This window comes from Poecilia mexicana, unplaced genomic scaffold, assembly GCF_051168715.1.
Source record: "Poecilia mexicana isolate PSO_F unplaced genomic scaffold, ASM5116871v1 scaffold_2, whole genome shotgun sequence".
NCBI classification, from domain to species: Eukaryota; Metazoa; Chordata; class Actinopteri; order Cyprinodontiformes; family Poeciliidae; genus Poecilia; species Poecilia mexicana.
The window spans coordinates 41,610,515-41,638,459 of record NW_028263371.1 but is presented as its reverse complement, the minus strand read 5'-3'; the positions used below and the strand labels follow the sequence as shown (position 1 = coordinate 41,638,459).

General features: G+C 39.1%; 2 protein-coding genes across 4 annotated transcripts; one reads left to right on the top strand and one right to left on the bottom strand.

Moving 5' to 3' along the window:
• The first annotated feature begins 516 nt into the window (after positions 1-516).
• tlk1a (tousled-like kinase 1a) lies at positions 517-14,769 on the top strand. 2 transcript variants are annotated; one of them, XM_088000877.1, is made up of 21 exons: positions 517-645; positions 6,472-6,593; positions 6,703-6,774; positions 8,307-8,382; positions 8,483-8,526; positions 8,659-8,754; positions 8,850-8,936; positions 9,041-9,133; positions 9,252-9,362; positions 9,443-9,579; positions 9,705-9,893; positions 10,707-10,773; positions 11,101-11,198; positions 11,378-11,459; positions 11,552-11,643; positions 11,747-11,836; positions 11,921-12,090; positions 12,174-12,309; positions 12,465-12,576; positions 12,649-12,756; positions 13,717-14,769. In XM_088000877.1, exons 2-21 carry the CDS (start codon positions 6,477-6,479, stop codon positions 13,885-13,887), a joined length of 2,148 nt encoding a protein of 715 aa, XP_087857003.1. In that variant the 5' UTR covers positions 517-645; positions 6,472-6,476; the 3' UTR covers positions 13,888-14,769. The 2 variants fall into 2 exon arrangements, with proteins under 2 accessions (XP_087857003.1, XP_014867379.2); XM_015011893.2 differs by having other exon boundaries at positions 517-919.
• A 662-nt stretch (positions 14,770-15,431) lies between these two features.
• Positions 15,432-24,310, bottom strand: LOC106932930 (Golgi reassembly-stacking protein 2). 2 transcript variants are annotated; one of them, XM_015011894.2, is made up of 10 exons: positions 23,945-24,308; positions 20,392-20,472; positions 20,092-20,295; positions 19,923-20,009; positions 19,133-19,263; positions 18,049-18,172; positions 17,808-17,940; positions 17,579-17,662; positions 17,132-17,245; positions 15,432-16,050 (listed from the first exon to the last, which is right to left on the bottom strand). In XM_015011894.2, exons 1-10 carry the CDS (start codon positions 24,005-24,007, stop codon positions 15,845-15,847), a joined length of 1,227 nt encoding a protein of 408 aa, XP_014867380.1. In that variant the 5' UTR covers positions 24,008-24,308; the 3' UTR covers positions 15,432-15,844. The 2 variants fall into 2 exon arrangements, with proteins under 2 accessions (XP_014867380.1, XP_014867381.1); XM_015011895.2 differs by lacking the exon at positions 17,132-17,245 and having other exon boundaries at positions 23,945-24,310.
• Between the last annotated feature and the right edge of the window lie 3,635 nt (positions 24,311-27,945).

Genomic DNA, 27,945 nt, shown 5'->3' with positions numbered 1-27,945 from the left:
CACTGCACATGCCATTTAATAGAATAAAACTGATGGCCTCGCTTTATTCTTTTTGTTACAAATGAAGAGCAGGCACATTTTATAAGTCGAAACTTGAAAGCTGTGGACTGTTGAGTTTTCTTTTACTTTGTTGAAATGTGCTTCTTGTTTGTTTGCCATTTTAAATGTATTTCACTAATTATTTTTTTTAATTATTATTACTGTATTATTTTTATATTTTTTATGTCTTTCACAATACACCCTCGACGACAAGTTTTGCTTTAGACTATATAACAAAAATAAATCCGGAGTCTTTTTTATCATTCTGTTCAATATGTTGTACTTACATATTTAGAATAATTCTACATCAACAGCATTTTAATATTGACCGTTATTTTTAAATTGTATCAATTGGCTTATAATAATAATAATAATAATTAATAATAACCTTGTCTTGTGAGGTTTCTTTATCAATGTCCAAAGTTTGTTTATTTTCTACATGTAATTATCAGCCATGATTGTGGACATCGCCACGCACGCTCAGACAGATCGCATCACCTCCACGAGAAGAATTTTTGCACACGCTGCGTGACGTTTCACAGACAACCACTCGAAGACGGAGAGAGGTGGCACTGGAGCCCGGACGCTCTGCTTAGGTGTTAAGAGGTTTGTGCCCTAAAAGAACACCAATTTTCCCGTTTTCTGTCCCTGGTGGTCTGTGTACCTGTGTGAAAAGCAACATGCGGTCCACCGCACGGCTAGCTTCCCAGTCTGTGTGAGCGACCTGCGCTGCGGCACCTACAGATAAAAAAGTAGCTTGATGAGAATCCAAAGTAGTGGAAGTTTGGAGGGGACGCCATCTTTGGTCCCAGCTCTCCACGTCCCCAACACGGACTGTGTTTTCAGCAGCATACCACGGCAGGGGTGAAGGCCTCGGAAGGTATCGTTAAACGTCTTTAAAGTCTCTACATATTCCCCATTTCGTCCTTTGACAGAGGATTAAAGCAGTTCTTCTAAAACTACGGAACAAATTCTGTTCGCGAAAGCTGCTCGGCACTAGCTAACGTTTACAGTGAAGCGTCAGCTTCAAAGTCCATTGAGGCTGTTTGGGCTAGCTTGTAGCACCGAAGACAGGACCGTAGCTTAGTGCCCAGGCCAGTGTTGTAACCTTTTAGACAAATAACCTGCCTGGTGCAGAAAAATCTCTGTGGAGGACACATTTAGACGTTGTAATCGACGCATGTTTGACAAAAACATCACGTCGCTGGGAAGGCTAACTCTTGAAAACGAGTCAGTTGATGCAAGTAGAACAACCAAGCAGTTTCTGGAAGTGTTAATGTTATATCGATGGAGTCCTAACAAGCAAGGTAAAGGTGTGCAATCCTTTGTGTCCTGATTGTAGTCTTTACATACAGAAATTTGGATTATGTTATATCTAATGATTGGATGTACTTAACGGGACAGGAGTGCATTGAATCGGCTAGTAATTCAGATAAATTGGGCTGTTTGAAGATGTCCCCTTGCTATGGATGCTAACATACTGGACGCATGGTATCCCTGTTTGACCTCATCTCTTTATTTGAGTTTGCAAAACAGCCAAGGGGGATGAAAGCTGTTGTAACTCACTATTATGTGGCTCTTGTGCCTACTTTAGGGTCAGCATTTTTCACCAGATATTGCGGTGATGGAGGAGTGAGCTCTGTTGGCTTCTCCTCTGCTCCTTGTATTATCACTATACCACACAGTGATTGACAACAATGATGGCTGCCTACATCACAATGCCACTTGTCATTGTTAAAAATGTGTTTCTCCTGCTCTGAAGTTGTAGTTGTCAGTGAGTTAGCTCAGGTGTAAACTCTACACTCCTATCATGGCTGGGCTTTATTTCTGACTCTGAATGAGTCGTCCATAAACAGGTGGTCAGTCTGCTGAACAGCATGGAGTTAAAATGACATCCACAACAAGGGCTGTAAGGGTTCAACCGCAGGCTCCTGCAGGGGCTTGAAAATAGATAACAGTCATACACTGAGGCCTTGTGTTTTTGAGACAGAAGGAAATCCTTGATAAAAAAGCACAATGTGTGTGTGAAATTGGTATGCATGTTCTGTCTAACATTGGGGGGTACTGTAGGGCTCCTTAAGCCTGTTGTGATTGCCACACAAGTCTGATGTTGTCACATTTTTTTCCCAATAAACCACATTTGTTAATCTAAAGTGTCCAGTCATAATAAGTAGACGTGAGCCGGTATGCGTTACTCGCAAAGTAAAAGAATATTTACACAAAAATTAAATACTGAAACGTAGAACATCATCTATTTCACAGTTATGTTTTTACAAGTTTTTGGTATTGTGATAAATGCTCAACATCTAATATGAACTCTCACTCAATTTAATAGTAACTATAATGTGCTAATTGTGTTGAGCGTTCTCCCTTTTTGCTGCACTGTCCTTCACAGTCTAAACAAGTACAATGAGCTGATATTATTACATGGTTAATTGGTCAGGCTATCGAGTCAGATAGCCATCCTGGAGTTTGCTTCTAAATAGATGAGTGCAACTTGTTTTCCTTCTTTCAGCCAGTGGACAAGTCAGGAGCAGCAAGTCTAGGAGGGGCAGTACTACTTCACCCAATGCCCTAGAAAAATAACAATAACTTGGGTCATTCTGGCACATTTTCTTCTACCTAATTAAAAAAGATGTTTAGCATTAAGGAGTGGTGCAGACAGCTTGACCAATTTTGAAAGTTTAAAAGGAAAAAAAATGTAATAACTCAATTTATGTTGTGGTGCAGATCACAGACACATACCTAATTAGGGGGATTGAAAGAGCAGCTGTTCAGTAAGACATTTCTCAGTTGCTTTTGTAATGAGTTATTAAAGTATTTTATTAGTTAGAAGAAACAGTCATTTTGCAAAATGAAGCAGTCAAGATGTGTTTTAAATATAGCACTTTGCATCAAATGCTGACGTCTCGATCTCGGCTGATCTCTGTTTAGCAGATCTCACATGACACAGATCTCACGTGTCCAAATGCTGCAGAAACAATCACCACGGTTTCTGACAAATGGAGAACACACACCGTGCATTGGAAAATCCACATCAAACAATCTGAAACTCCAAAATATTCAACCTGTTTTAAGTGAGACATTTGCGATGTAGTCCGCACAATCTGGACTTCTGAAATCACTGGAACCTGCCGTTGATATGGGTCCAAATCAGACATAAAGATTGCAGTGAAAAGCGGCAAAGGGAAGAGTTTTAGAAGTAGCACTTCCCTTGAGGGTTGCTTGAATGCCTACAACAGCTGCTTCCTGTGGATTTTGCAGTTCTTATTTTGGAGATCATCATTAGCAACAGTGAACATACCAGTCATTTATTACCAGCATGATTTATATTTGCCCCGACAAGCTGGTGGAGGTTAAAGGTGAAAGCAACGAACTGGAAATGAGGTATCTGATTTACTGATGCACTTATTTTATTCAGGTGTATGCTCTCGTTACAAAATAATCTTAAGTAATTGACGGCAGCTTTTTGATTTGTTTTCTACTTTTGGCTCCTTGAATATGAAGCAAATGCAGACGGTATTCCTGTGGTTAGATGGATGATTTCGACAATAAAATGTGCTGCTGCAGATTTGATTGGAAGTCAAAGACCTATTGTGGAGAAACGCAACAAGAATAGTTTGTTGGGTTCTTGGGAAGGGGAGGAGGAAATTGAACGGCTGCCAAATTGTTTCCAACATTTTTCTTATTGCACAGGAGGTAGAATTTCTATTGCATTCATCAGGAACATTTCCAGCGAAGAGATTTGAGGTTTACGGAGGAAACTCCCTAAAATGTTGAATTATAGATGCATTTGAAGAAGAAAAAGTGATGCCAAATATGTCCTGGTCTCAAGTCTTCTGCAATTTCGCTTTCAGTACATTTAAATTATAGTTGTTACATGAAGGCCCAATTGTCTTTCTTTCTGTTTTTATTTTGTAGATTTTGGTATTATTTTAGTTGTGCAAGTTCTGAATACTATTAGTCTTTCTTTGGCTTCGTATTACTTTAATTCAATCACCTAATAAGTGTAGTACTTCAGTATTTACAGAGTAATAATGCTTATGTAGCTTCAAAAGAGAATTCATGACTTAACAATGTAGCAATTTAAGTCCTGACTTCTTAAAACATGTTAAGTTTTCTGTACTTAACAAACTGGTTTGAGTTCATTTATAAATTAATGAACAAAATAATTAGTTAGAAATTGAATCTATAATAGGCGGTTCTGTGGATGAACTTAAAGGAAAATAATACATTTAACAGTTGGAAGTGCATTTCATGTATTTTTGTGCTCTATTTAAAAATGGTGGCATGTCATTTTTATGTGTTACATCTTGTACTATTATCATTATAAGCAGTTTTCATGGTCGTTTGTTTCTTGCGGAAATAAGCTTCCTTTGTGGATTACATGCAGAGAATCCAGTTTTTATTTCAGGTATTGTGGGAAATTTTATGAATCGTGTCCCAGATTATATAAATCTGTTGCAGAAGTGGTGTTTTGTGTGGACATATTACAATATCAGCTTGGAAAACGTATCTTATATGAACTAGATTAATTGGCATTTTACATCAAACATATTTTGATTACTGTTGTTTCTATAAGTGGGTTCACTGCAGTATCTGTGTTCTGTAGGTAAATGGCTATAATTTACCATCTGGACATTTTACAGCAGATTTGCTGGTAAATCTCAAACCTTCCTCTGCCAGTTTTAGCTGATTCATATTTTAAAGTTGTTTTCTACTGAAAATTTAACTTGGTAATAAAGTGTTCATAGTTCAAACAAACGAAACAATTGTTTCTCAAAAGCAACTTTCAGTCACAAAATGTTTTACAAAGTTAGCAAAAAGCTCCATGTTGTGAAACAGGTATATCCATACAAATAAAACAGAACCAAACCAATTGCAGCATTTAGTCCTTTACAGGACGGGTAATAGTTCACAACTTCTTTCCACAAACAAAATTTGCTACATTGTCAAATTTTAGGGATGCATGATACACTGGCAAAAATATTGGTATTGACTAATGTTTGTCAAATTTGAACATATCAGTATCATTCGATAGCTAAACTGACCCAATAACCGATGATTGCTTTTTATGTTTCAGGAGAGGGACGAGGTTGGCCATGTGGTATTTGCTTGGTCATGTGACATGACAGTGATGTAGTGCAGGATTGGGAGACGTTTAACAGAAGCAGAGAAGTAATGTTAGTGGTTTGGGAGGTGTTTCACGGTCTTGAAATGGTATTATAATGTATAATATCAAAAATATTATTGGGTATCAATATCAGCCCAAATGTTCCTATATAAGTGCACTCCTAATTAATTTATTGTTACTAAAAAAATGAGGCTTAAGCAGCATTTTGGCCATGATTGATTAATTATTCATATTAAGAGGAGAGACAATCTCACCTTGTTGCAGAGAGAACAGCCATGTTCGATGGTACAGCAGTTAAACAGGATATTTGTTTTATTTCAGAAAAAGGCAAAAATGATTAGTGAGTTGATAATTTAACCTGTGTAGCATGTTGTGTTAGTCCAACCATGATTAGCTTAAAAGGGTTAGTCTGACTAGTGTGGAATAAGTAGGTTCTTATGTCGATGTTTCCTGATCCGGCATCTTTTAACAAACTATAACAGGGAAAACTCAGTTATTTACTGACTCCAATCATAGCAGCATTAGAACAAACCCAACACGCCTCAGTAGAAAATACAGTTTCCTCTCTAGGAGCTTTGTTCAGCTTTTGTGTTTTCTCACAGTTAATTTTATGCACCTCACAGCTTTAAGTCTTTGTCCAGCTAAAACAGTTTTCACTTGATATGTTCACTGGTCAGAATTAAGATTTGAGTTTCTGCCCAGCTAGTTCCTGACTGGTCGCTGAATTCCTTTTATTATTTTCACACATCTTTATTCCCCCCCCCCCTTTTAAACGGGTCTTGAACATTTCAACCTCTTGAAATGCTGTGTGCTTTGCTAAGGCCCCGGTAGCTTTTCAAAATGGTTGTCTCATTAAAGCACAGGTTTAGTGTGCCGGCACCTCTGAGTCTGCAGCAACACAGAATCCCAAGGAGCTCCTGTATCATTCCCACCGGAGCGCAGCATTCAGCATCGCCTAGCAATCGAAAGATTCCTGTTGAACTCTCAGAATGGCAGCGCTTTGTAGCCCAGAAAAGGCTGTAGCCTCCGCTCTGTTATAAAACAGATTTGATACCTGCAGCATTCTTAACAATATAGGATTGTTTAAGTCTGGGCAAGAGTAAACTGTATTTGAAAAAAAATATATACAGTTTGTTTTTCGCTGGTGTGGATTTTTTGTCAGTGCCCCTTGAGAATGGATATAAATTAGTTCTTTGTGTTAATGTTCTTACTACTGATGCTGTACCATCTGCTCTTTATGGAGCAATGAAAAACTTCAATTAAGTAGAATCCTAAATAACAGGTGTTTATCCACCCAGGCACCATGGAGGAGCTGCACAGCCTGGACCCCCGCAGACAGGAACTGCTGGAGGCTCGTTTTATGGGTGGGGTCAGTGGCAGCACAGGGGGAAGCACGTGCAGCACAAGTGGAGGAACCAAAGTGAGTCTCAGTGTGTTAAGTTGGTTAAAATGGTGAAGGGTTTGTTTTTAATACTTTTTGGGGGGTCTCTCAAACTGATTCCAAGCTAAATGTTTTCTGTTTCCTGCAGGGACTGACCAACAATGAATGTTCAAATCATAGCTTTGGAAGTTTGGGATCCTTAAGTGACAAGGAGTCAGAGGTAAGGCAGAAACATTTCAAGTATGACTTTAGAACCTTTTTACACTCATTACAGTCAGATTGACTAAACTACAATCCCCAACGTAATGATCAGATTCTGCATTTAGAGCCACACACTAAATTGAACTGCAGTAGTTGTTACAATAAATGTCAAATCGTATGGGCCATGTATATCTCAGAAATATATGACCAGTTGAATAGAGTCTTTCTGTCCTATAAGTTTCAGTGGCAAACAACCTCTTTGCAAAAGGAAAAAACAATTGTTACACGAACTGAACTTCTTTTGTTGAGCCATCCTGGAGGAAAGATGTCGACTCAACAAAGCAGCTGTTTTGTGAAGCTGCAGTTTGGTTGGCAAGCTTGCAATTGGAGGAGGAAAAGTTAGAAAACTCTGGAGGCCTCAGAGGCTGCCGGACTCGGAGACATCAAGGCACCTTTGAAAATTCCCCAGCTACGTCGCTAAAATAAACAATGCAGAATTTCTTAGTTTTCATAGCGAAAAAATTATGAATGGACAAAGTGTTCTTAATGCTGCATGTCTTTAAAAAGCTGCTCTTCTAATCATTGGCAGCTGAACACTGGTCTGTGTTAATGTTGAGCTTGTATGTGTATCACCATGCAATGGTTTTAGTTGGTGTTTTGTTGAAGGGTTTGTGTTCCTCCCAAATGTCAACTGGTTGTATTTTGGATGCATGAACAAATAAATATTAATTAATTAATTAATTAATTAATTAAATTGCTTTTAATTAATTAATTAAAAGCAATTAATTGTGCTTTTAATTTTGTGATTAAAAGCACAAAAGCTATCTGCTTTTGTGCTTTTAATCACAAAAGCAGATAGCTTCTGCTTTTGTGATTAAATCACTTCTATTTTAGATTGTGTAGATGGATAGCTGTAAACTTTGTTTTTTGTTCATCCGGCATTTGGAAGCAGTCAGTCACAGTTTGTATTACAGGGTTATGATGAAGTGATTGAGACCACATGTTAAAATACTGCAATATGTGTCATGTTTTGCAATAAATGGATCAATTTTTCTGCTCTGCAAATGCAATTTTCAGTTTTTTAGTTTCCTCTTTAAAGTTAAATAAACACCTCCAGGCTGTTTTTATTGAGTATATTTGGGGATTATGCTTGTGGTCTAAAAAATATTCCAGTAAATCTTTGGTTTCTGCTAAAACTGTCCTGTTTTTCCTCATTTAATTGGGGTCTGGTGTAAAAAGAGGCAGTTCTACTGCATATTTGGTGGGCATATTAAACATACCCAGTATAAAACATATTTTATAACAGCTGTTACGGTTTGAAGATTTCACTTTGGCAGTTATGGACTTGTTCAACAGAAGTGATCCTGGTTTATGGAAATATTGAACTAATAAGATTACATACAGAAAAATCAAACCCAGATTAAAGAGTTTGGGATCAGCTGCATGCTCACTAAAGGCTCTGTCCAGATGGATAACAGGTTGGAAGTTGTGTTGTAATAATCTTTTTTTTTTTTTTTTTTTTTTTTTTTTTTCCTGAATGTCGTATTTCAGACTCCAGAGAAGAAACAGTCGGAAACAACCAGAGGCAGAAAAAGGAAGCCTGAGATCCAGTCAGAGAGCAGCCAAGGTTTAATTCTTTTTATTTTTGGACTTTTATTAAATAAGTCCAAAATATCTGAAAAAACATTTCTTTTTAACCTAAAAACTTCCTCCTTTTCTCTTTGAAGGAAAATCAGCTGTGCGAGGACCCAAAATAAGTGATTACTTTGATGTAAGGTTGCAGTTTTATATTCCTTGTACATTTCTTTACCTTTCATGGCTTGTTATAATCTTCTGTTAACGAGAAGAGACCTCTGCAGTTTCTAGATGTGAAACTTGAACAGTCCTCTTTATCGCCTCGTAGTTTCAGGGAGGGAATGGGTCCAGTCCTGTGAGAGGCCTCCCCCCAGTGCTCCGCTCACCCCAGAACTCACATTCCCAGTCGGCTCAGGGCGTTGCTGTAAGTCATCCCACATCCTCAGATCCAGATCGTCTTTGGTTGCTCCATTTAATGGAAGTCAGTCTTAAAAAAAAAAAAATCTTTTTCTGTTTCAGGTTAGACAAAATAGCTCATCTCCTATTAATATGTCTTTTGGGGACCAGATGCCAAATCCAAAGCAACTATCGGTCAAATTTGTTCAGGTGAGGTGGATGGCTGAACTCTTGCATCAAGATGTTATTTTTAGTGGCTTGCATTAGTTTGAGAATCCTCCACTAACATTTCTGTTTTGTTTGTTTTACTCTAGACTGACCTTACAGTTTTGAAGTTGGCGGCCCTTGAAAGTACAAAGAACCTAGACCTTGAGAAGAAGGAGGGTAGAATAGATGACTTGCTAAGGGTAAGAGACAAACAGGACAGGTTTCTGATCACATTAGTGCCCAACAAATTAAATAAAGCCTTCCTTTTTTTTTTTTGTATATTATGTAGCTGATGTATTTCCTGATCCTGCTTCTTAGGTAAACTGTGATCTCAGGAGGCAGATAGACGAGCAGCAAAAATTACTTGAAAAGTATAAGGAACGCTTGAATAAATGCATCACTATGAGCAAAAAGTTGCTTATAGAAAAGGTACATCAGGCTTCTTTCTTTTTACGGTTGAGATCATTTGTGAAATACAATGCAAATCATTGTTTGATATGATTGTTCAGAGCACACAGGAGAAGCAGGCCTGTCGGGAGAAGAGCATGCAGGATAGGCTACGTCTGGGCCATTTCACCACCGTGAGACACGGCGCCTCCTTCACGGAGCAGTGGACAGACGGCTACGCCTTCCAGAACCTCGTCAAGTAAAAACCTTTATTCCCTTCTAGTTTCACCTTAATCGCTCGACTAAAACAAATGTCTTTTAATGCTGGAGAACATTTTGACTTGTGGGGTTTTAAAAATGCAAATCCCATATTTGCATCAACAGGCAGCAGGAGTGGATAAATCAGCAAAGAGAAGACATCGAGAGGCAGAGGAAACTTCTTGCCAAGAGGAAGCCTCCGTCCTCCAGCAACTCCCAAGCACCAACCACAAACTCGGAGCCAAAGCAACGCAAAACCAAGGCAGTGAACGGAGCAGAGAGCGATCCCTTTCTAAAACCCAGCCTACCTCAACTGTAAGACTTTGCATGTGTTATTTTTAAAAGTTGTAGCCTGGGTGAAGATTTTATGTCTATGTTGTTGTAGAAATGTGGGTTTTGCTCTGTACTATGTAAAGGTCAGAGTTTCCTCTGGAGCCTGGATGAGGCTGGAGTGTAATATTGGTGTTTTCTGGATAAGTTTGTTAAAGTACAATGCCAGAATGTATTATTTAATTTTCTATGTCTTCCTTTCTACCTGTTACTTCCTGCACTTTTTCCTTCTTAGTTTTTTCCTTTTCACTTTTTTTCTCATCCTTGCTATTTTATTACGATTTTCCTGTTATGCTTCCTACTTTCCCTTTCTGCTTCCTCTTATCTTTTTGTTCGTTTCCTTTTTCCTTAATTTTATCCTTGCTGCTTTCATTCCTTTCTTATTCACCTCCTTGTTTGCTTTTGTGCTTTCTTTCTAATTTTTCCTGCTTTTCTTACATTTGCTTTTTAATTATTAATTTCAGTTTTCTCCTGTATTTTTCCATCCTTTCCAATTTTCCCACTTTTTTTATCCTCAATTCCTTCTTTTCGTTTTGTTTCCTTTCCCTGTTTCATCTACTTCCTTTTTATTCTTGCTTTCTTCTGATCAATAGATCTGCAGTTAATTCACTTAATTCTGGTTTCATACTTTCAGCATTTATTCTTTTCCAATGAATTTCTCATCCTTGCTATTTTATTACGATTTTCCTGTTATGCTTCCTACTTTCCTTTTCTCCTTCCTCTCATCTTTTTGTTTCCTTTTTCCTTCACAGCTGTACTGTGAGTAATCTCCTCCTCTTTGCCTCTCATCCTGATTAGGCTGACTCTAGCAGAGTACCATGAACAGGAAGAGATCTTCAAACTCCGACTTGGACATCTGAAGAAGGTTTGTTTGTGATCACATATTTTTCATAATCACTGCATATTGAATACAGTACTCTTTTTTTTTTGTTTTTTTTTGTTTTGGTTGGTTTTTGCAGCAATTGGCTTCTGTCATTGTTTAAAACGTGCAACAATCTAGTGTCATTACTTGGTGTGAAGCCTAAAACTCAACTATTAGAAATTAATTAAATGCTTTGATTTCCCACCTTGTTTAAGACCAATCCAGCAGTTTTACTTTGGCAGGTTGTGATGATCTCCTGCTCTCCTCGCTGTCGGTTCTCTAAAGTTGCCTCTTTGCATTTGTGTGTTTACGTGCTTGAATCATTTATAGGAAGAAGCTGAGATCCAGGCTGAGCTGGAGCGCCTGGAGAGAGTCCGCAACCTTCACATTAGGGAGCTGAAGAGAATAAATAATGAAGACAGCTCCCAGTGAGTCTATATATAATCCTTTGACAGATGCTGCATTGGCATTGGAATGTAATGCGCACACACGGATACCATCAACAGCCACTAAACTTGCTTTAAAGTCTGTTATTGCTTGACTAAAAGCTGTGTGGAGAATGAGCTGAAATAATAAATGATGTTTTTCTCCCGTTCTCCACCTTAAGATTTAAAGATCACCCCACGCTAAATGAACGGTATCTGCTCCTACACCTCTTGGGTCGGGGAGGCTTTAGTGAAGTTTACAAGGTAGGCTTGAAAGTGTTGCTGTCTCAGATTAAAGACTTAAAGGTCACCTGGTGCTGGGTTGTTTAAATAACATTACTACATGTGCCCTTCAGGCTTTTGACTTGATTGAACAACGATATGCTGCTGTGAAGATTCACCAACTTAATAAGAACTGGAGAGAAGAGAAAAAGGAGAACTATCACAAGTATGTGGGTCTAATGGGAAACCAGTAGTTCATAATCTACTGTGTCTTGACCTTTTTTTTTTTTTTTTGGTTTAATGATGTAAAACCACCTCGTTTTTGCCAGGCATGCATGTCGAGAGTACAGAATACACAAGGAGCTGGACCATCCCAGGATCGTAAAACTTTACGACTACTTCTCACTGGATACAGACACGTCAGTATCTGCCTGGATTCTTGTTCTTTCCGTGGTCTCTTGTTCGATGTCTGCTATAACCATTGACATTGATTCATTGAACAGGTTTTGTACCGTCATGGAGTACTGCGAGGGCAACGACTTGGATTTCTACTTGAAGCAGCATAAGCTAATGTCTGAAAAAGAGGCGCGGTCTATCGTCATGCAGATCGTGAACGCACTAAAATATCTAAACGAGATCAAACCTCCCATCATCCATTATGACCTTAAACCAGGTAAACGCACCGTCTGAGCGCTTACCGCCTCTTAACGTTTGACCACAGGTTCAGTGTTGACCTCACTGTACTTTGACATGCAGGTAACATCTTGCTGGTGGACGGCACAGCCTGCGGGGAAATAAAAATCACTGACTTTGGTCTTTCCAAAATAATGGATGACGACAACTACGGCGTTGATGGGATGGACCTGACGTCGCAGGGGGCAGGAACCTACTGGTGAGGGAAACATGCATGAAGGCATCATATTTATAGAGAGCTGTTTAAAGGATTTACAAAAATAAACTTACCAATGCTCCTGGTTAAATCAAGTTGTATTCAATGTGTCTAAATATTCCTCCAAAGACCTTAAACCGTATTGATCTGGTTCAAAGGTACCTTCCTCCTGAATGTTTTGTGGTTGGTAAAGAACCGCCAAAGATCTCCAATAAGGTGGATGTGTGGTCAGTCGGTGTCATCTTTTTCCAGTGTTTGTATGGAAGAAAGGTGAGACCGATATTTTGATAATATTTGTCTTGTGGTAACTTGAGCCTCAACCAAGTTTTCCCTGTTTTCCAGCCGTTTGGCCACAACCAGTCGCAGCAGGACATTCTGCAGGAGAACACTATTCTCAAAGCTACTGAGGTCCAGTTTCCTGTAAAGCCAGTCGTCAGTAATGAAGCTAAGGTAGGAGACTTGCTTGTTTTGGATTGTTTTACGAAGGTGTGTCTTTATACGTTTGTTATATATCACCTGTATTGGAAAGTTTCAAAAATGAATATGTTTCCAGCTCTAAGCAGCCTCGGTACAGCGTAGCGGTTCTAAACTAGAAAGATCTGATTATATAAAAATAACTTGATTATATCTTATGTTTGGTTGTAACATTTGACCTTTTCTCGTTTCAATTATTTGAACTCACACTGGTTTTTAGATGTCATATTCTAGGCCGTCACATGTTGATTTACGGCAATTCTATATTATTCAGCATGTTAAGGTATAGTAAGCCTTTAATTTGATATCTTTTAATACAGCAGTACACACAAAACAAAAAAACCTAATTAAAGTACATTTAGGGAACAGCACAAATTTTATTATGTTTTATGAAAATTCCTCTAATTTATTAGACTTCTTATCAGAACCATTTTTATTCATGCCTTTTACGTTTGAGAGTCTGGGAACATTTAATGCATGATCTATTATCACATTTCCAGGAGCTTGGCTTGTTTTGAGGCTTATTACTGCATTTATTAGAAATAAATTACATGGGTAAAAATTTACTCCAGAAAAGGTGCTTGGTGATGCATTTTAAAAAAAATTTTACTAGGGATATTAGGATAGAGTTTTGTAGAGGAAGACATCAAAGTTCTTTAAACTCATTCAAGTTTTTATCAACGCATTTATTCATTCATAGCAGTATAAGTTGTCTAAAGCTTGTTGTTTCTCTCAACCTTCAATGAAATAGATTTTAAATTGTTCACTACTGCCGGTGAGAAAATGGAGTAAATTCTCATCAAGACTTGATCAACGTAACAATATATCAGAACCCGGAGGTGTTTATTAGAAATGGCTCAAATCAACTTTGCAGTCTAAACTGCAAGAACCCAGACTGGACAACAATGAACAGGTTTTCCTTTTTCCTCCCTTCAGGCCTTCATAAGACGCTGCCTGGCCTACAGGAAGGAGGATCGAGTCGACGTTCTCCAGCTGGGAAGCGACCCCTACCTGCTCCCTCAAATGCGAAGATCGAGCTCCTCTGGAAATCTACAGATGAGCGCTGCTAGCGCTGGCTCAGCCTCATCCAGTCTCATCTCATACTGACAGTTTTGAACTTTAAGAGAGGCCAAGCAAGAACTGAAGTTGCAACTATGAGGCTCATTGGGAGGCCTGGACTTGTGACCGGGGCAGCAGAAAGAACAGGACCGGAGCGGGGGGATGTTTGTTGGCCGCCTCCGACCTGCGCCTGGATTCTTCTCCTTTATCAGGACTTTTATCAGCGGAAGGATGGAGAAGTCGTGTTTTACAGAACGTGTGTTGGGATGGGCGTCCAACAAAAGCACTGAAACTATGTATTTTGAAGAAAATGTGACTGGACACCCTGTAGAGAAGTTCCAGATGGATGGAGCATTCAGTGGCTGAATGGAGATTCGGCTGTGTGCCATTTGATTTAATAAGACTGTCCTGCCAGGATGCAAATGATTCAGCTGCTAGAAGTTAATTTACTGTGAGGAGAAGTCAGTCATCGTTATGTAGAATTAAAGAAATTTCACTATTGATTTGGATAATTGTTCTGTTTTTTTGTTCCCCCCCCCACAAATGTTAGGCTTTAATTTGAGTAACTTAGCCATGGGAATGTAATGTGTAGCATATAAGTGGCATCTAGTGTCATGTAGGCTGGAGCAGCATACTTACATACATTAAATGCACAAAGTAACCAAATGTAGAAAAATGTGTAAAACCCTATGCAGGAATATTAACATATAAATTGGAAACTGTATATGCTGTATAGGTGAATTTTCAAATTTTGAGCTGCAGCATTGATGTGTTAAAGGAGTTAAAAGTTTTCCTGACATAAAATGAGTTTCCCGGAGTGTTTTCATTTTGCTGCTTTGCTGCTCTTACTTTTTCAAGGGCTGTATGTTCCACTTTGGGTACAAGTTGTACAGTTCTGCTTAGAGTGAATAATAAATTCCAGGAAATGTTTTTTTTTTCCTCCCTCAGTGAATGTTATTGATCTGATACCCAATTCCTGTCTATTTACTGGTGCCTTTCAGTGTAGAATAATCAAAACTAAATTGCACAGGAGGGGCTCAGCCCTCTGACAATGGATTAACTGGATGATTGGTTAGATCCAAAACTAACTTCAGTGAAAATCAGATGCTGAAAAACAGTAGGGTTTTTTTTTTGGTCAAGACTTACAACTCATAAAAACTCACTTTGGCATCCTATATTGTGCAGACCATTAAACTGATTAATACAAATGTCACAAATGTGCTAAAATATAGGCTAACAAAGTACAAAATTTAACATCAGTTGATGCTGGAAGGTTTGCATTTTCCTTCCACGTAACTTTTCAATTGATTTCATACCTTGTAGAGATTCAGTGACTGAACAGTCAGATCAGCGTTGTTGGTAGTTTGATGGCAGGTTTCCTGACCACAATTTGTCTGAGAAACGTAATGTTGGGTTTTCATTATCTTAACTTCTTGAAATTAACAGAGCGCTCAAAGTTTCGATTTTAAAAAAGTTTCTCAAATACTTAATCACCACGTGTAGTCCAGGCTATACCACCATCTTCTGGTTGAGTGTAGAACTGCATGTTTTTCCTTAAAGAATCAGGTAAAACCAGAACAGAATAACTGGAGTCAAGATTATAACAAACTTTACTATGAGTTTTTCTTTTTCAAAGACGGTTTTACAACAGTGCAAACAAACCTGGAAAAAAAAATCCTCAGCAGTTCAAAGTCTTAATTTTTTTTTTTTTTTTTAAATGTTCCTCTTGATACTTTTCAGTAATCTAACCACTAAAATGAAATGATGCCGACAACCGCATTCAAGTTTTCCCACATTTTATGATCGGCTTCTGAGGACAAGTGAAAATGCATAGTACCAGCCTTGAATCATGTCTAAATTCAGCTGAAACTCCTCGCATGTATCTTCAGCGTCCTCCAGGAGCTCGTATGCAAACATGGTTTAAACGACCCATTTGTCAGCGACTGACCGCTTATGCTGTGAAAGGACTTGAGGGCGAGGTGTCGTCTTTATGAGTTCCCTCGTGCTAAGATGAGTCCACAGTTACAGTGAAATTAATTGCTCCGGAGTTGGGCACTGATGAATGGTTGGGGGCTTTGGTCAGTGAACTGTTCATGTGGATGGTGGAAGAGGGATAGATGGTGGTGTGTGAATTAACAGCAACGGGTGGATAAATGAAGTCGGAAGGAGTAACACTGGAAACTGCGGCTGGAAGGTTGAGAGGAGGAAGACCTGCAGAGAGCAACAGAAATAAAGCTGCATTAGAAGATTTATTTTATCTTTGAGTAAACATAAAATGCATCTTTCAAATCCTGACTGTATTTATTAGACAAACCCTTAGTTAAAAAGGTAATCATCCTGCTTGCTAAGTCAGGGGTTTACTATGATTAATTGCAAGACCTGTAATATCAATAAAAGACTCAAATGGAACCTGTCTGACAACATGAAGTAGGCGAAACAACTCCAAAAGGAAACAAACAAATTATGTTCAAAGACATGGAGATCAGTATGGAAAAGGTTACAAAGCCGATTCTAAAGCTTTGGGATTGCAGGAAACCACAGTGACAGCCATTTCCCATAAATGGAGAAAAATGTTTATGGTAATGAACCCTGCCCGGAGGCAAAATTACTGGAAGAGTGCATCTGCAATTCATTCAGGAAGTCACCTAGCAACGCAGCATCTAGAGCTCTGGAGGCCTCACTCAGTACTCATGAATCAATCTCACACAAACGAAGCAAACGCGGCATCCGTTGGAGAGAAACCTCTACTGACCAAAAAGAAAACAAAGACCTGTCCCACATTTCCACAAAAAAAAAACAAAAAAAAAAACAAACATCCTCATGCTGCCCAAGACTTCAGAAAATATTCTGTGGACTGTTGAGAAAACAAGTGTGTGCATCTGACTCGGGGAAAAAAATAAAACAACCTCATACTGACTCAAACATGCAATAATGTGAGGCACTGCTGCTTCAGGACCAGAATGACTTAAGTCGTAAATTCTGCCATCTATCAGAAAATCCTGACTCTGATCAGTTTATCATGGAGTTTAGGGGGGAATTTTTCACATATGCGCATGTTGCTGTGGATGGCCTTTCTCTGTCAATAAATTGAAAACATACAAACACAAGATGGCTTAAAAGAATTTTGAAATATTGCACGCCATCAACCATTTTCAGCAAATGAAAATCTTTAAACAAGAGGATGTGTGCGATACAAGCAGCTATTTTCACTGTATTTTTGTGAAATACAAAACTTCAAACAGCATTCACAATTATTAAGAATCTAAGCACAGAGAGGTGAAGCGCAGGATACCGTCATGCTGTGTCCCAAGTCCAGGCGGCAGAACATGACCCACTTCAGGCAAAGCAGCGTTTAAGTTCGGGAGATTAGGAAAGGCTGGAATAGCTCCAGAAAGGGGAATCAAGCCTGAGCGACAAGAAATCAAAGCAACTTTAGACTCAGACTGGAGTCCAGGTGTTTATAAAAACAGCAGCAATCCCCTTCCCCCCCCCCCCCCCCAACTAAACACACACAATTTAAGTTAATTGGCAAAGTATCCAAACTAACCGCAGTTTCAATGATCTCGTTTCTAAACTTGTTGCAGAACTTTTAACATGTAGTGTGACGCCGTCAATAGCTCTGGTATTCGAGATAACTATATGACGTACCTAACGAAACCCTTGGTTCATTTTCTTTAGCCGTTTATTCTTTTGTGCAACATTTGGATACTTGCGATGTAAAAAAAACAAGCTCACAAACCTGGTTGTGTTGCAGCACCATTTACAGTCACAGGGAGCGTTTGTTTGGGAATTACATGGTTGGGCGGTGGGATGATGGGAAATCCTGAAACAGCAGGATGGTAGTAGAAACATGTCAACGATGGGGGTGGGCAGGGACGAAAGGTCAATTTAATACGACTGGTAGATCCAGGATTTGCCAGTAAAAATTTGAAAGAATCTGATTAAAAAAATCAGATTCAGTGTTTTACCTGTCGGCGTGTTAACGAGGACAGCCGTTGGCTCAGAGCTGACCGACAAGCTGCTGAGAGGCTGCTCTAATCCAGTTGGAGCAGAAGACGAGACGACAACTGGAACGGTTGGAATGACAGCAGAGAGTTGGACCTGGTAACCAGAATTTCTTTATCTCTAAATGTCATCAACAAGATCTCGACAGAGATGAAGCAATATGTAATTTTTCCGGATTGAGTTGCCACGGACACATCACCTTACCTCCGTGTAGCCGTCTTTGGGTATATGAGACGCCTTATGATTCTGCGAAGGGAAACGGGAGTTCTTTTCCTCCTTAAGCGTAGGTATCCTGTGCAGGTAACCAAACCCAATCTTGCATCCGAGACTGCGGAAACAGAAATGCGGACAAAACAGCAGAACGGCTCAAGAAAGGAAAGTTGTTTTTTTTTCCAGAAATAAGATGCTGAACCAAACCAAACCCGTAGTGAAACTCTGAAAGCAAAACTAAAACATTTAATGATTTAACACATTAATAGCTGTCTGGGTCTATGAACAGCAGATAAGTCAGGGGTCACACATTCACCTGACTTGTCAGCACCTTAGTCTTTTGTTTATAATCAAGTAATTTATGTTTTTTGTTCATTTTAATGCAATCTTTACTCTGAAAAGTCTGCTTTTCTCATGCACATGGAAAGCATTCCTTGACAGTCAGCCGGCGGGTGAACTGGGTCAAAATGACGACGCGGTAAAGTGGGAGGAGTTTTCAAACGTCTGGCCTGCATGACGAGTTTCAAAGGGACGTGCAAGAGCCTGATATATAAAACTCTGGCTAGTTGAAGACCAGATCTTCCTCCAATGCAGTAAAATCACTACCGTTCCTACTGCTGGAGGAGAAGAGGGAGCATTTAAGGTATGTCTTGCCTGATGCACCAGTTGACAAATAGTATGCAATCGTGTACTCTGGTATTTCCTTCAGTCATGCCAAGCTGACAATCCTGCTTGAAGATAAATGACTAGCCAGGGGAGTGTCTTTTTCTATTCTTGGCTAAAGATGGGAGAGAAAATCAGATTTCACAATCACTTTCAGAGGATGCACCATATGTATCCTGCACCTGCTTTTTGGAATTAGGTGAAGTTTCATTCATGCATCTGGCCCATAAAGATTCAAGTAGAGAGGAGGCAGATTTGTACCGGAGGCACTTAGGTTTTGTGCCTCTTTTTTTTTTTTTTTATGTCTCAGTAAAATGATCAGCAAAGGTAATCTCTCCAATGTGTTTTCAAAAAGTATGACCTGAATTTTCCATTGTCAAAAGGCAACGTGGATCGTTTTCTCCGCGCATCATACCTGCCATCTCCGCCCCAGTCGGAGTTCGGGGTGATGATCACCTCGCGGCAGTTGTCTGCGTCTGTGTTGTAAACGTAGAGCTTCAGCTCCTTCCCTTCGTGCGCTTCGACGAGAGAGAACAGGTCTTCGCTCTGAACAAAAACACAGGCCAGGTATAGATATGCAGCAAATTGGATCTTAAGTGCCTAGTAAAAGTGTCAGTCCACACAGTAAACAAAGCGGTGGCAGCGTCGTGTTGTTTGGATGCTTTGGTTCAGCAGATACAGGAGCAAATCCTGACAGAAAAGCTGTCAGAGCTTCACTTTCAGAAGGATGTCAACCCTAAACATTAAGCCAAGAACTACAATGAAATGCTGTAGATCAAAGCATATTCATGTGTTCAAATGGCCTAGTCAAAGTCATGACAACCTGCAACTTGAAAACGGTTGTTCTCAGATACTCTTCGTCCAATCTGACATTCCTCTTTGTAGAAAAGAATGGGCAAACAATGAAGCGCTGGTAGAGACAGAGCAAAAAATGAGATGCAGCTGCATTTGCAGTGAATCCACAAAGTACCGACTCAGTACCACTGAATATAAATGCACTCCACACTTTTCAGATTTGTACTTCTATTTAAAAAACACATAGAAACCGAAGTATAATTTTAATTTCAATTCAAAATTCTTCATCACTCTGACATGAAATTGCCAAAAAAAAAAAAAAAAAAAAAAATTCTGATGTTTGCAGTTGAAGAGTAAATCGTTTTGCAAGCCGCCACACAAAAGACTTCCAATCAGCACAGAGGGCATACCTCACGCATAGCCGTGTCCGCTCCGATTATGTAGTCAACGTAGGGCCTCAAATCAGCCAGGCCTGCAGGAGAGTTTGGCTCCACCTCCTCAATAAAGAAACAACACACGCAAGCATTAACTCGGTGGATCTGATGGCAAACAGAGCTTCAACGAGACCTGCACACTCACCAAGACGTGCCAAACGTTTTGATTGGCCCTTTCAAAGCTGCAGAAGCGAATGCTGAGCCCCAGAAGGCCCTGGCCGCCCCACGTGTTGCTGGGTGTGATGGTCGTCTCCCGGACAGTTTGCGTCCTGCTGTTGTACAGCAGCATCTTGACGGGCCTCTCCACGTTCACTCTCAGCAGCTCTTTCAGGGTGTCGTTGTCCCTGTTCTGTTGCGAACATACTTTAATACTTTAAAAATCAGCGCTCAAACAGGAAGATGGCGGTCCGAGCCCTGGATTGAGATGCTTCACATGAACACCTACCAGTCTAGTGTCACAAACTGAGATGATAAAATCGAAGAATGGCTCCAGTCGTGCGTGGTAACCTGGGGAATGTTCCTGCACCTGAAAAGGTTCACAGGGGTTTTCAGTTCAGGACAAGCGCACCAAAGCAGAACAATTAGGAATGAAGACGTACGTCCGGTCCTTCAAACAGACCCTACATGAAATCCTGTGTGATATGTACGTTTTGTGCCAAAGCAGCAAAGAGAAGATAAAAAATTTAAACCAACAGAGACCGGAGAAAGATGAAAACAGAATATTTGACATTGCATGGGTATGTGCATTAGTCACTGCAAAACTAGGCTGTTATGCACCTAAATAAATATAGGCAGCCAATTATAGAAAAAAAAAAAAACAAAAAAAACACACTGTCCATATTTAGAACCATCTTTGGCATGAATTGAATTCTTCACATCAGCCTCTGGGATCTCGGCTCACTTCGCTTCGCCTCGTTGGCTCAGTTCACCGACGCCTGCGGGGATTTGATGTAAAGTTTCTGTGATGTAATTTTAAAGAGGCCCAGGTCAGACTTTGGGATGGGTCATTTAAAAAAAATAAAATAGATAAAAATTTAGTTCTGTTTCATACATTATTTTTTCATAAATTTGAAAGCTGAAAATGAATTTAGTGAATTATGCCCCACAGTCCAGCTTGGCCATGAATACATTTTCTGAAATTGAGTATCTGGCCCTTTTGGAAATTTTCCAACTTGTCTTCCATTTGAAGTGTCGTGATTTGTTGAATATGATGTCCAATGTTTCCTACAAATGTCCATAGAAAATGGTTTCTTATTATTTTTTACCTGCCACAGCATAATAAAGACTATTATCCAGTTTTTCCATTTTTTGCAGACTTGTCACTGAATAGCTTTTGAGTTTTGCCTCCACAGTACATTTATCTTTGTCTTATAGTTTGGCCTAACTTCCTTATTACAGCCTTTACTGTTGGACAGCTGGTTTCTCAGCTGGCCCTAAAAACATCGATGAAGAAAGGACAAGAAGTTTCAGTCAAACAATGCAAGACACCCTATTGTCGTCCTGATTTTACTATATGCAATATTAAAATGTCAAGGATCTGCTTGAACTGCTATGAAATATGCTGCTATATAAGTATTATGGATTCAGGCTAAGGTAGTAATACATTACTATATAATACTGTTGTTACATACAGTAAAGACTTGAGCACAATTTTTGGATTCTCTACCAAATGGTTCCTATTAGTAAGTTCAGGTAAAAAAGGCAAAAAGGAAATGAAAACAGTTACTTTCTTGGTATTTTTTTTTAAAAGTCAGTTGAGCATCCTGGGTATGTGGACTTTCTAAGACGTTTTTTTAAAGAAGCAAATACAGTTTTGTCCTCTTTGAGTCTGAGAAGCTCTAACTTAGTGACCTCAGAAGGAAAACACAATCCTCTGGGTTAAACGCGTTTTATGGTGAAGCAGGTTCAGGTTTAACTCGTCTGAAGAACAAATAAGGTGGTGATGAATGACGGCGACACGTGCCTCTGAGCAAGTACAGAGGCAGATTTAAATCACCCTAACGTTAACAAGAGTATTTTCCACTCTTTATCTTACAGAACTGAGATGTCTGAGAATAAATTGACTACAATCAAGGGATTACCATTGTGGATAATCTGCACTATGTCAACAAACCGCACCCTAAGAGTTTTAAGGCTTTTTGGGGTCACTTTTCAATTTTCCTCATCAGTTATAACAGCAGATCTTTACGTGAAGGGGAAAGGTCACTGCAACGCCAGCCAGCAGGTCAAACTTGTTAAAAAATATTAAAACGAATTAATGTAAATAAAGGGCATCTTTGTCATACGTTACGCCAGTGACTGTTGATTTTACATGGAGACACCTGCCTTACAAGTTTAAAAAAAAAAACAACAAAGAAAAAAAAGAAAAAAACCCGCCCAGTTGTTAAATGCCGTTTATAAACGCTCCAGTCTTTGTCTATGTTCTCTCTGGCAACCTTCAGTCTGACCAGCAGGTTTTTCTTAGAAAGCAAAGGTCTCCTGATTCTTCTCATGCCTCTTTAAATCCCTCACGAGCCTCGAGATTTTTGGAAACGAGGCAAATGTCCTTCCAAATATTTAGCAACAAAGTTTTTCTATTGTGTGCAACTCATACGACACATCTAGTGCGACTCTAGCCATTATAAATGGGAATATATATCTGGGTATCCAATTTTATTTCTCAGAAATTGAGATTTTTTTCAAATTACATTTTGCAAAACAACTTTTAAAATTAATTTTAAAGATGTAAACTTTTTAACGAAATATACAAACGAAATGCACAGACTTTCATTTGGTGACCTGTTTTCCACACAGCAGTATGCCTGAATTTTTAAAGGTTATATTTTGCAAAAACAATGCCAAAATATATGAAAATAATAACTTTGGTCTGATGAATACACATTTCTCTTTTGTTATATTAACTAATGTCTTAACCTCAGATTTGCTTAAATACGTTAAACTCAAAATCAAAAACACTTTGGAAAAAAAATCCTGACTCAAAGGATCATGTTTCATGCACGAAAGGGTTGAGATTAATTTTAAAGAAGTCGCACCATTATTTGGTTGTAATTGGTTTCAACTTTCTTCGTATGAAGCTTTAGTATAAGAATACATTATTTTGGTGTTGAAATATTGGATATTGAAATCACAGCTGTTGACCTTTATCGCTCCTTAGGTTTGGAAATAATATACATTTATTGCTCCTAAAGAAGAAAAATAACAGATTAGGGACAATACGCTTTGATGCAAAGCCCTATTTTTTTGTTTGTAATTTTCATAAAGAAAAAAAAATGAATGAAGAGAGACTGACAACATGAAGTAAGCTAAAAGATCTTAAAAAGGATCCCATCTGGTCCTGATGGGGGTAAATGATTGAGAAACTGAGTCATTGACATGTTTACATTTACATTATTTTTATCTGACCATATAGTTTTCTTGTTTTTGAGCTCAGCTGGTTTTAGTAAAGCTTGACCTAATTCTGCACTGAGTGAGGATCTCCAAATGATATTTGGTCCTCAGTCCAGAGTTGGATGTGCAGATAAAACTATCCCAGGAATCACCTCTATTCAGACTAAAGGTGGGGACAGGACACACCTTTCCCCATTAGTCATGTAGTGGCCACACCGGTTATTCTGGCATCCAGGAGAATAATCTCCTGAGAGCTGCGAGCCGAAGATGAGAACGGCACAAACAGGCATTAAACACGTCCAACATTTCATTTCATTTCAATTCATAGATGCATTCATTTCCTGACGCCCTCCAGTGAAACCGGAGCGGACGCCTCCGCGTCAGCCTCGCTAATCTGCTCCACGTTAAAGACGTGCAGCTGTTTTCACTTAGACTCACATCTGAAGCAACGAAGAAACGCTTCCTATGGCGGACGTATATCTCCGTATGTGAATCCTCCTCATGTTCCCCCATTAGATACAAACCAGCGCACCGCAGTGTGAACGTGTGTCTTAATTTCCTAGAGGAGCGTTAATGTTAGCCGGGCAGGCGACCATTGCAGCTGCTCTTACCCGAAGGACGTGGTAACCTTCGGATCCTCCACCGGGGATCTGGACGCTCTGGGAGCCCCCCATGTCTCCCCCCCCCCTGAATCCGACCGCCGCGGTGGGATATTTGCGCTGGTTTAACAGGCAGCTCCGTCGGGAAGAGTCATGTCGTGATTCCTGTCGTTCGTGGTGTCCTGCTGCTGCACTTCCTGTGCTGCAGTCCTCCCTCCTCCCTGCCAGCTGTGTGATGACAGCATCTCCCGAGCTGTGATGTCACCGACTCCAAAAATACGACACGCAGGTGTATCTCAGTGAATTACAATAGGCAAGTTCGAACATAATTAAATTTCATGATCGTACTGACATAACCCCCCGCCCCCTCCCCGAACATTCAGCTGACATAAGCCCAGTCAAAAATGAAAGCGGATAGAAAAAAAAAGAAAAGGCAATGCCATGACACGACAGCCATTAACACCTTTCAGGTGTAACACCTGGATTGGTCATTGCTAAAGAGGCTAATTGTTCACAAAGCGTTGTATCCATGCATATTAATGGAAAGTAACGCGGAAGGAAAAAGTGCGAGATAACTGCAATCTCAAGAAGACTGTGAATTTCAACAGAGTCAACAGGTTGGGGGATATTACTGCTTGAAGTGCCATTTCTTCTCCAGCTGCTTGTCAGTCAGATTTTATCAGCAGAAGCCTCTTACCAAGTGGTACACCTTCCAGATAAAAGTAAATTTTGCATTTCATTTTGACAGCGAGTTCAAGAGTTTGAAAATTCCCAGTTGTTTAAAAGCTGAAGGTTCTGAAATAGTTAGAATCTCAAACAACTTGCAGCATATTAGTGGTTTGTTACATTTATTGTATTCTTTTTCCTGTAAGTTGGACCATTCATATGATTTATAGTTTTGCTTTTTAAACGTCACTATTTCAGTCCATTTCTTTTTTCAATTTGCTCAATGTCAAGATTTCCATATGTGTTTTCTTTTCTTTCTTTCCTTTTTTCCCCTAAAATCACTAGCCTGTTTGTACTTTCTCTAATTTTGACACCCAGATCTACTGAATTAACTCCTCAAAGTAAATTTCCAATCATTGACTGCTTCAAAAAACAGTTTGAGGTACATATTCTCCCCAATATAAAGATGTTCCTACTTTTAAATATTCCCACTTCTTTTGAATCGTCCTTTGATGCCCGTCTTTAATTTTAGCGGAACGATTCTTGAAGCAGTAATATCAACACAATGCTGCCCCCTACCACAAATCAGATGAACTGCAGGCTGCTTGGAACAGCAACTTTGAATAAGTGTCCCGTTCCTTATTGCACGAATTCATATGTTTCTGTAGAAGTTAGGGGCGTCAATGTGTGTGTTTCAATAACTTACTAAAATAAACTAGAAAACCAAACAAACAAACAAAAATAAAAACAATTGCTGGACATGTATCCCTGTCAAAGAAATATCTTATTTACAAATTAGATTTCAGAAAAACAAATGGGCATACAAAGAAAAAGGTAAAAAAAAACAAAAACAAACAAACAGGTATTTGCTCCCTTTGCTTCAGGTATAATTAGCAAACTAGAATAGTAGTTTTTCCATAGAAGACATCTGTAAAGGTCAGACATCTGTGAGGGTAAAAGAGTTGAACATGCAACCTCTTCAGGAGATTGCAGTCACAGGATCTAGAACAGTTTGGATAAACTTGTATGAGACACAGCAAAACTGATTTCCCCTTTGGAGTCGACAAAGCGTTTTGAATTGAATTAAATTTTAACTGATGAGAACAAAAACTGCTGAGCAACTGAGGCTCATGTTCAGAAACAATGATCACCGACTTGCCAGCAATGTGTGTTTTCAAATAAATTAAACATCCCCCAAGTGAAGTGATTCAGCGACTGCAACTTTTTTTTATTGTTTTCTTACAACTGAAATAGAAATGTTTGGATTTTAAACTATTTCCTATTATTTTTAAGTTTCCTTTTTTAACAAGAGTTTCAAAGAGGAGTTCTATTGTTATTCCAGAGCGGTGGTGTGGTGTTTTGCATGGAGACACTTACCCTTTCAAGCTGTAGATAAATAAACTCCAGAGTTGAGCAGCTGCTTGGTGATGCCTTGAAAAAATAAGACCACTGCTCTGGGTCGCTGCACTAAAATTACTATTCTGCACTCCCTCAAGATTTTACAACTAAAGCTGCAAAAAAAAAGAAAAAAAAGAAGAAAAATGCAGCCACAAAAATCCAGCCTGCAAGAAAAATATCCTCTGGGTGGACTTCTGTGCTGTAAACAAAACCAAAGCTACAAACATCCTGAGCCATTAATGTCTGAGACAATGCTGTACATCTTTTAGAGGTCCAGGATATTTTTGTCTAATATATAAATGCTGATGTATTTGCTCTCTGCTCCACAAGGAGACAGAGAAAAAAAAAAAATGCAAATCCGATTTAAATAAAAGCCTAACTATGTATAAACATTATGTATAAACTTAAACTTTTCCACTTTTTCTCACATTGCTGCCTTATAGTTTAACCATTTTTTGTTAGGTTCTTATATGAAAGACCAACATATAAGACCAAATGTCCGGTTAAGACACAGATGGACTATATTTACTAATTACTTGACTTCTGAAGGCAGCTGGTTGTGCTCGATTTTTTTAAATTGTTTATTTATTTTTAGAGAGATCATAAAATAGGGGGTTGAACACAGCTGCTGGAAACACTTTTCACAATTTTATTTGTTCACCTTGAAACCATGTATCATTTTCCTTCCACTTTGTAATTACGCTTTATTTTGTGTTGGTCCATCACATTAAACCACACTTCAAAGTATTTTCTTCAGAAAATAAAGTGGAAAAGTTCAAGGAGTATGGAAACTTTGGCATTGTAATTTGAACAACATCACATGTTTTCCCTCCTAGTCTGCTCTGTTTTTTTTTTTTTTTTTTTTTTTTTTTACAGGAAGAAGAAATGACTTACTGATCCTGCAGAAAACAGCTTGTTTTCTTTATCAAGCCTGTATAACAATCCCTTGCCAACATAATCTTGGTTTTTCAGAGTCAGTAAGCTGCAGTATTTCTGCCCAGAGGCTCATATCCTTTTCTCCCCCCGCCCCCCCCAATAAAAAACACCCAGTTGTTTTACTAGAAGCCTTAAAAAAAAAAAAAAAAAAAAAAAAAAGAAATGCCACATTAGGTTTGCAAGGAAATGGACAAGTTATTAATCTACATCTCAACATTCAGTCTCCACCAATATTGATCAGTCTATGGACACATAATCATTAAGAGAAGGCCATTTAGATAAGTGTAACCAATTATAATTAGCTCAGCAGATGGAGGCCTTAAGGTGTTATAATTGATCCGGTTATCAGCATTTAGTCAAGTGCAGTTAGTGTTTGGTTTAACCATAAAAATGCTCAAATTACGTTGGTACCTAAAGACGAATTAACTAATGAGTGATTGATTCTTCTTCATGCACAGGGCACTCTCACAAGCAAAGCTGCTATCAAAGCTAACAATAATGATAATGTAGGGCTAAAGCTAATTCAAAGAGAAGCATTTAGTCTGCTGAGCTGTGTGTGTGAGCAGCGTGAGGATGAAGGAGGGGGAAGGGCTGGCAGGCAGCCTGCAGTCAATATCATCTTTTCATTAGACTTCCCTCACACAATGGGAGCGTCAGTATCTATCAGGAAACTAATGTGGCAGTGATTCCCAAAGGCGGGAGATATATTTAGCACATCAGGGAAGGACTGACAAGATCCATGGATTCATGAGATACAGAGAGAGAGACGGAGCGACAGAGAAGGGAAGATAAGAATGAAGAGGAGAAGATGGTCAACATGAAAACCTTGCTCAAAGTTTCCACCAGACTGATGTCTTTTAAAGGAAAAAAAAATAAGCATTTATTCTCGTCTAAAGAACGTTGTCTTGGACTTATTTTGATTAGGGCTGAATCATCTGTGTGCAGACCAGACGAGAGCAGAGACACTTTAGAAAGTTTCCAGTCTGAGTCAGCCAGGCTGCCGTCCAGAAATA

Excerpts from the sequence above, each read along its gene's own strand:
- LOC106932930 (XM_015011894.2), bottom strand. The coding sequence starts at position 24,007 with ATGGGGGGCTCCCAGAGCGTCCAGATCCCCGGTGGAGGATCCGAAGGT. Across the intron at positions 17,246-17,578 it reads TGGTGCTGCAACACAACCAG|GCTTGATTCCCCTTTCTGGA; the intron begins GTTTGTGAGCTT and ends CTTGTCGCTCAG. Across the intron at positions 16,051-17,131 it reads ACTTGGGACACAGCATGACG|GTCTTCCTCCTCTCAACCTT; the intron begins GTATCCTGCGCT and ends TGCTCTCTGCAG.
- tlk1a (XM_088000877.1), top strand. The coding sequence starts at position 6,477 with ATGGAGGAGCTGCACAGCCTGGACCCCCGCAGACAGGAACTGCTGGAG. Across the intron at positions 11,199-11,377 it reads AATAATGAAGACAGCTCCCA|ATTTAAAGATCACCCCACGC; the intron begins GTGAGTCTATAT and ends CTCCACCTTAAG. Across the intron at positions 12,091-12,173 it reads CCATTATGACCTTAAACCAG|GTAACATCTTGCTGGTGGAC; the intron begins GTAAACGCACCG and ends TTTGACATGCAG.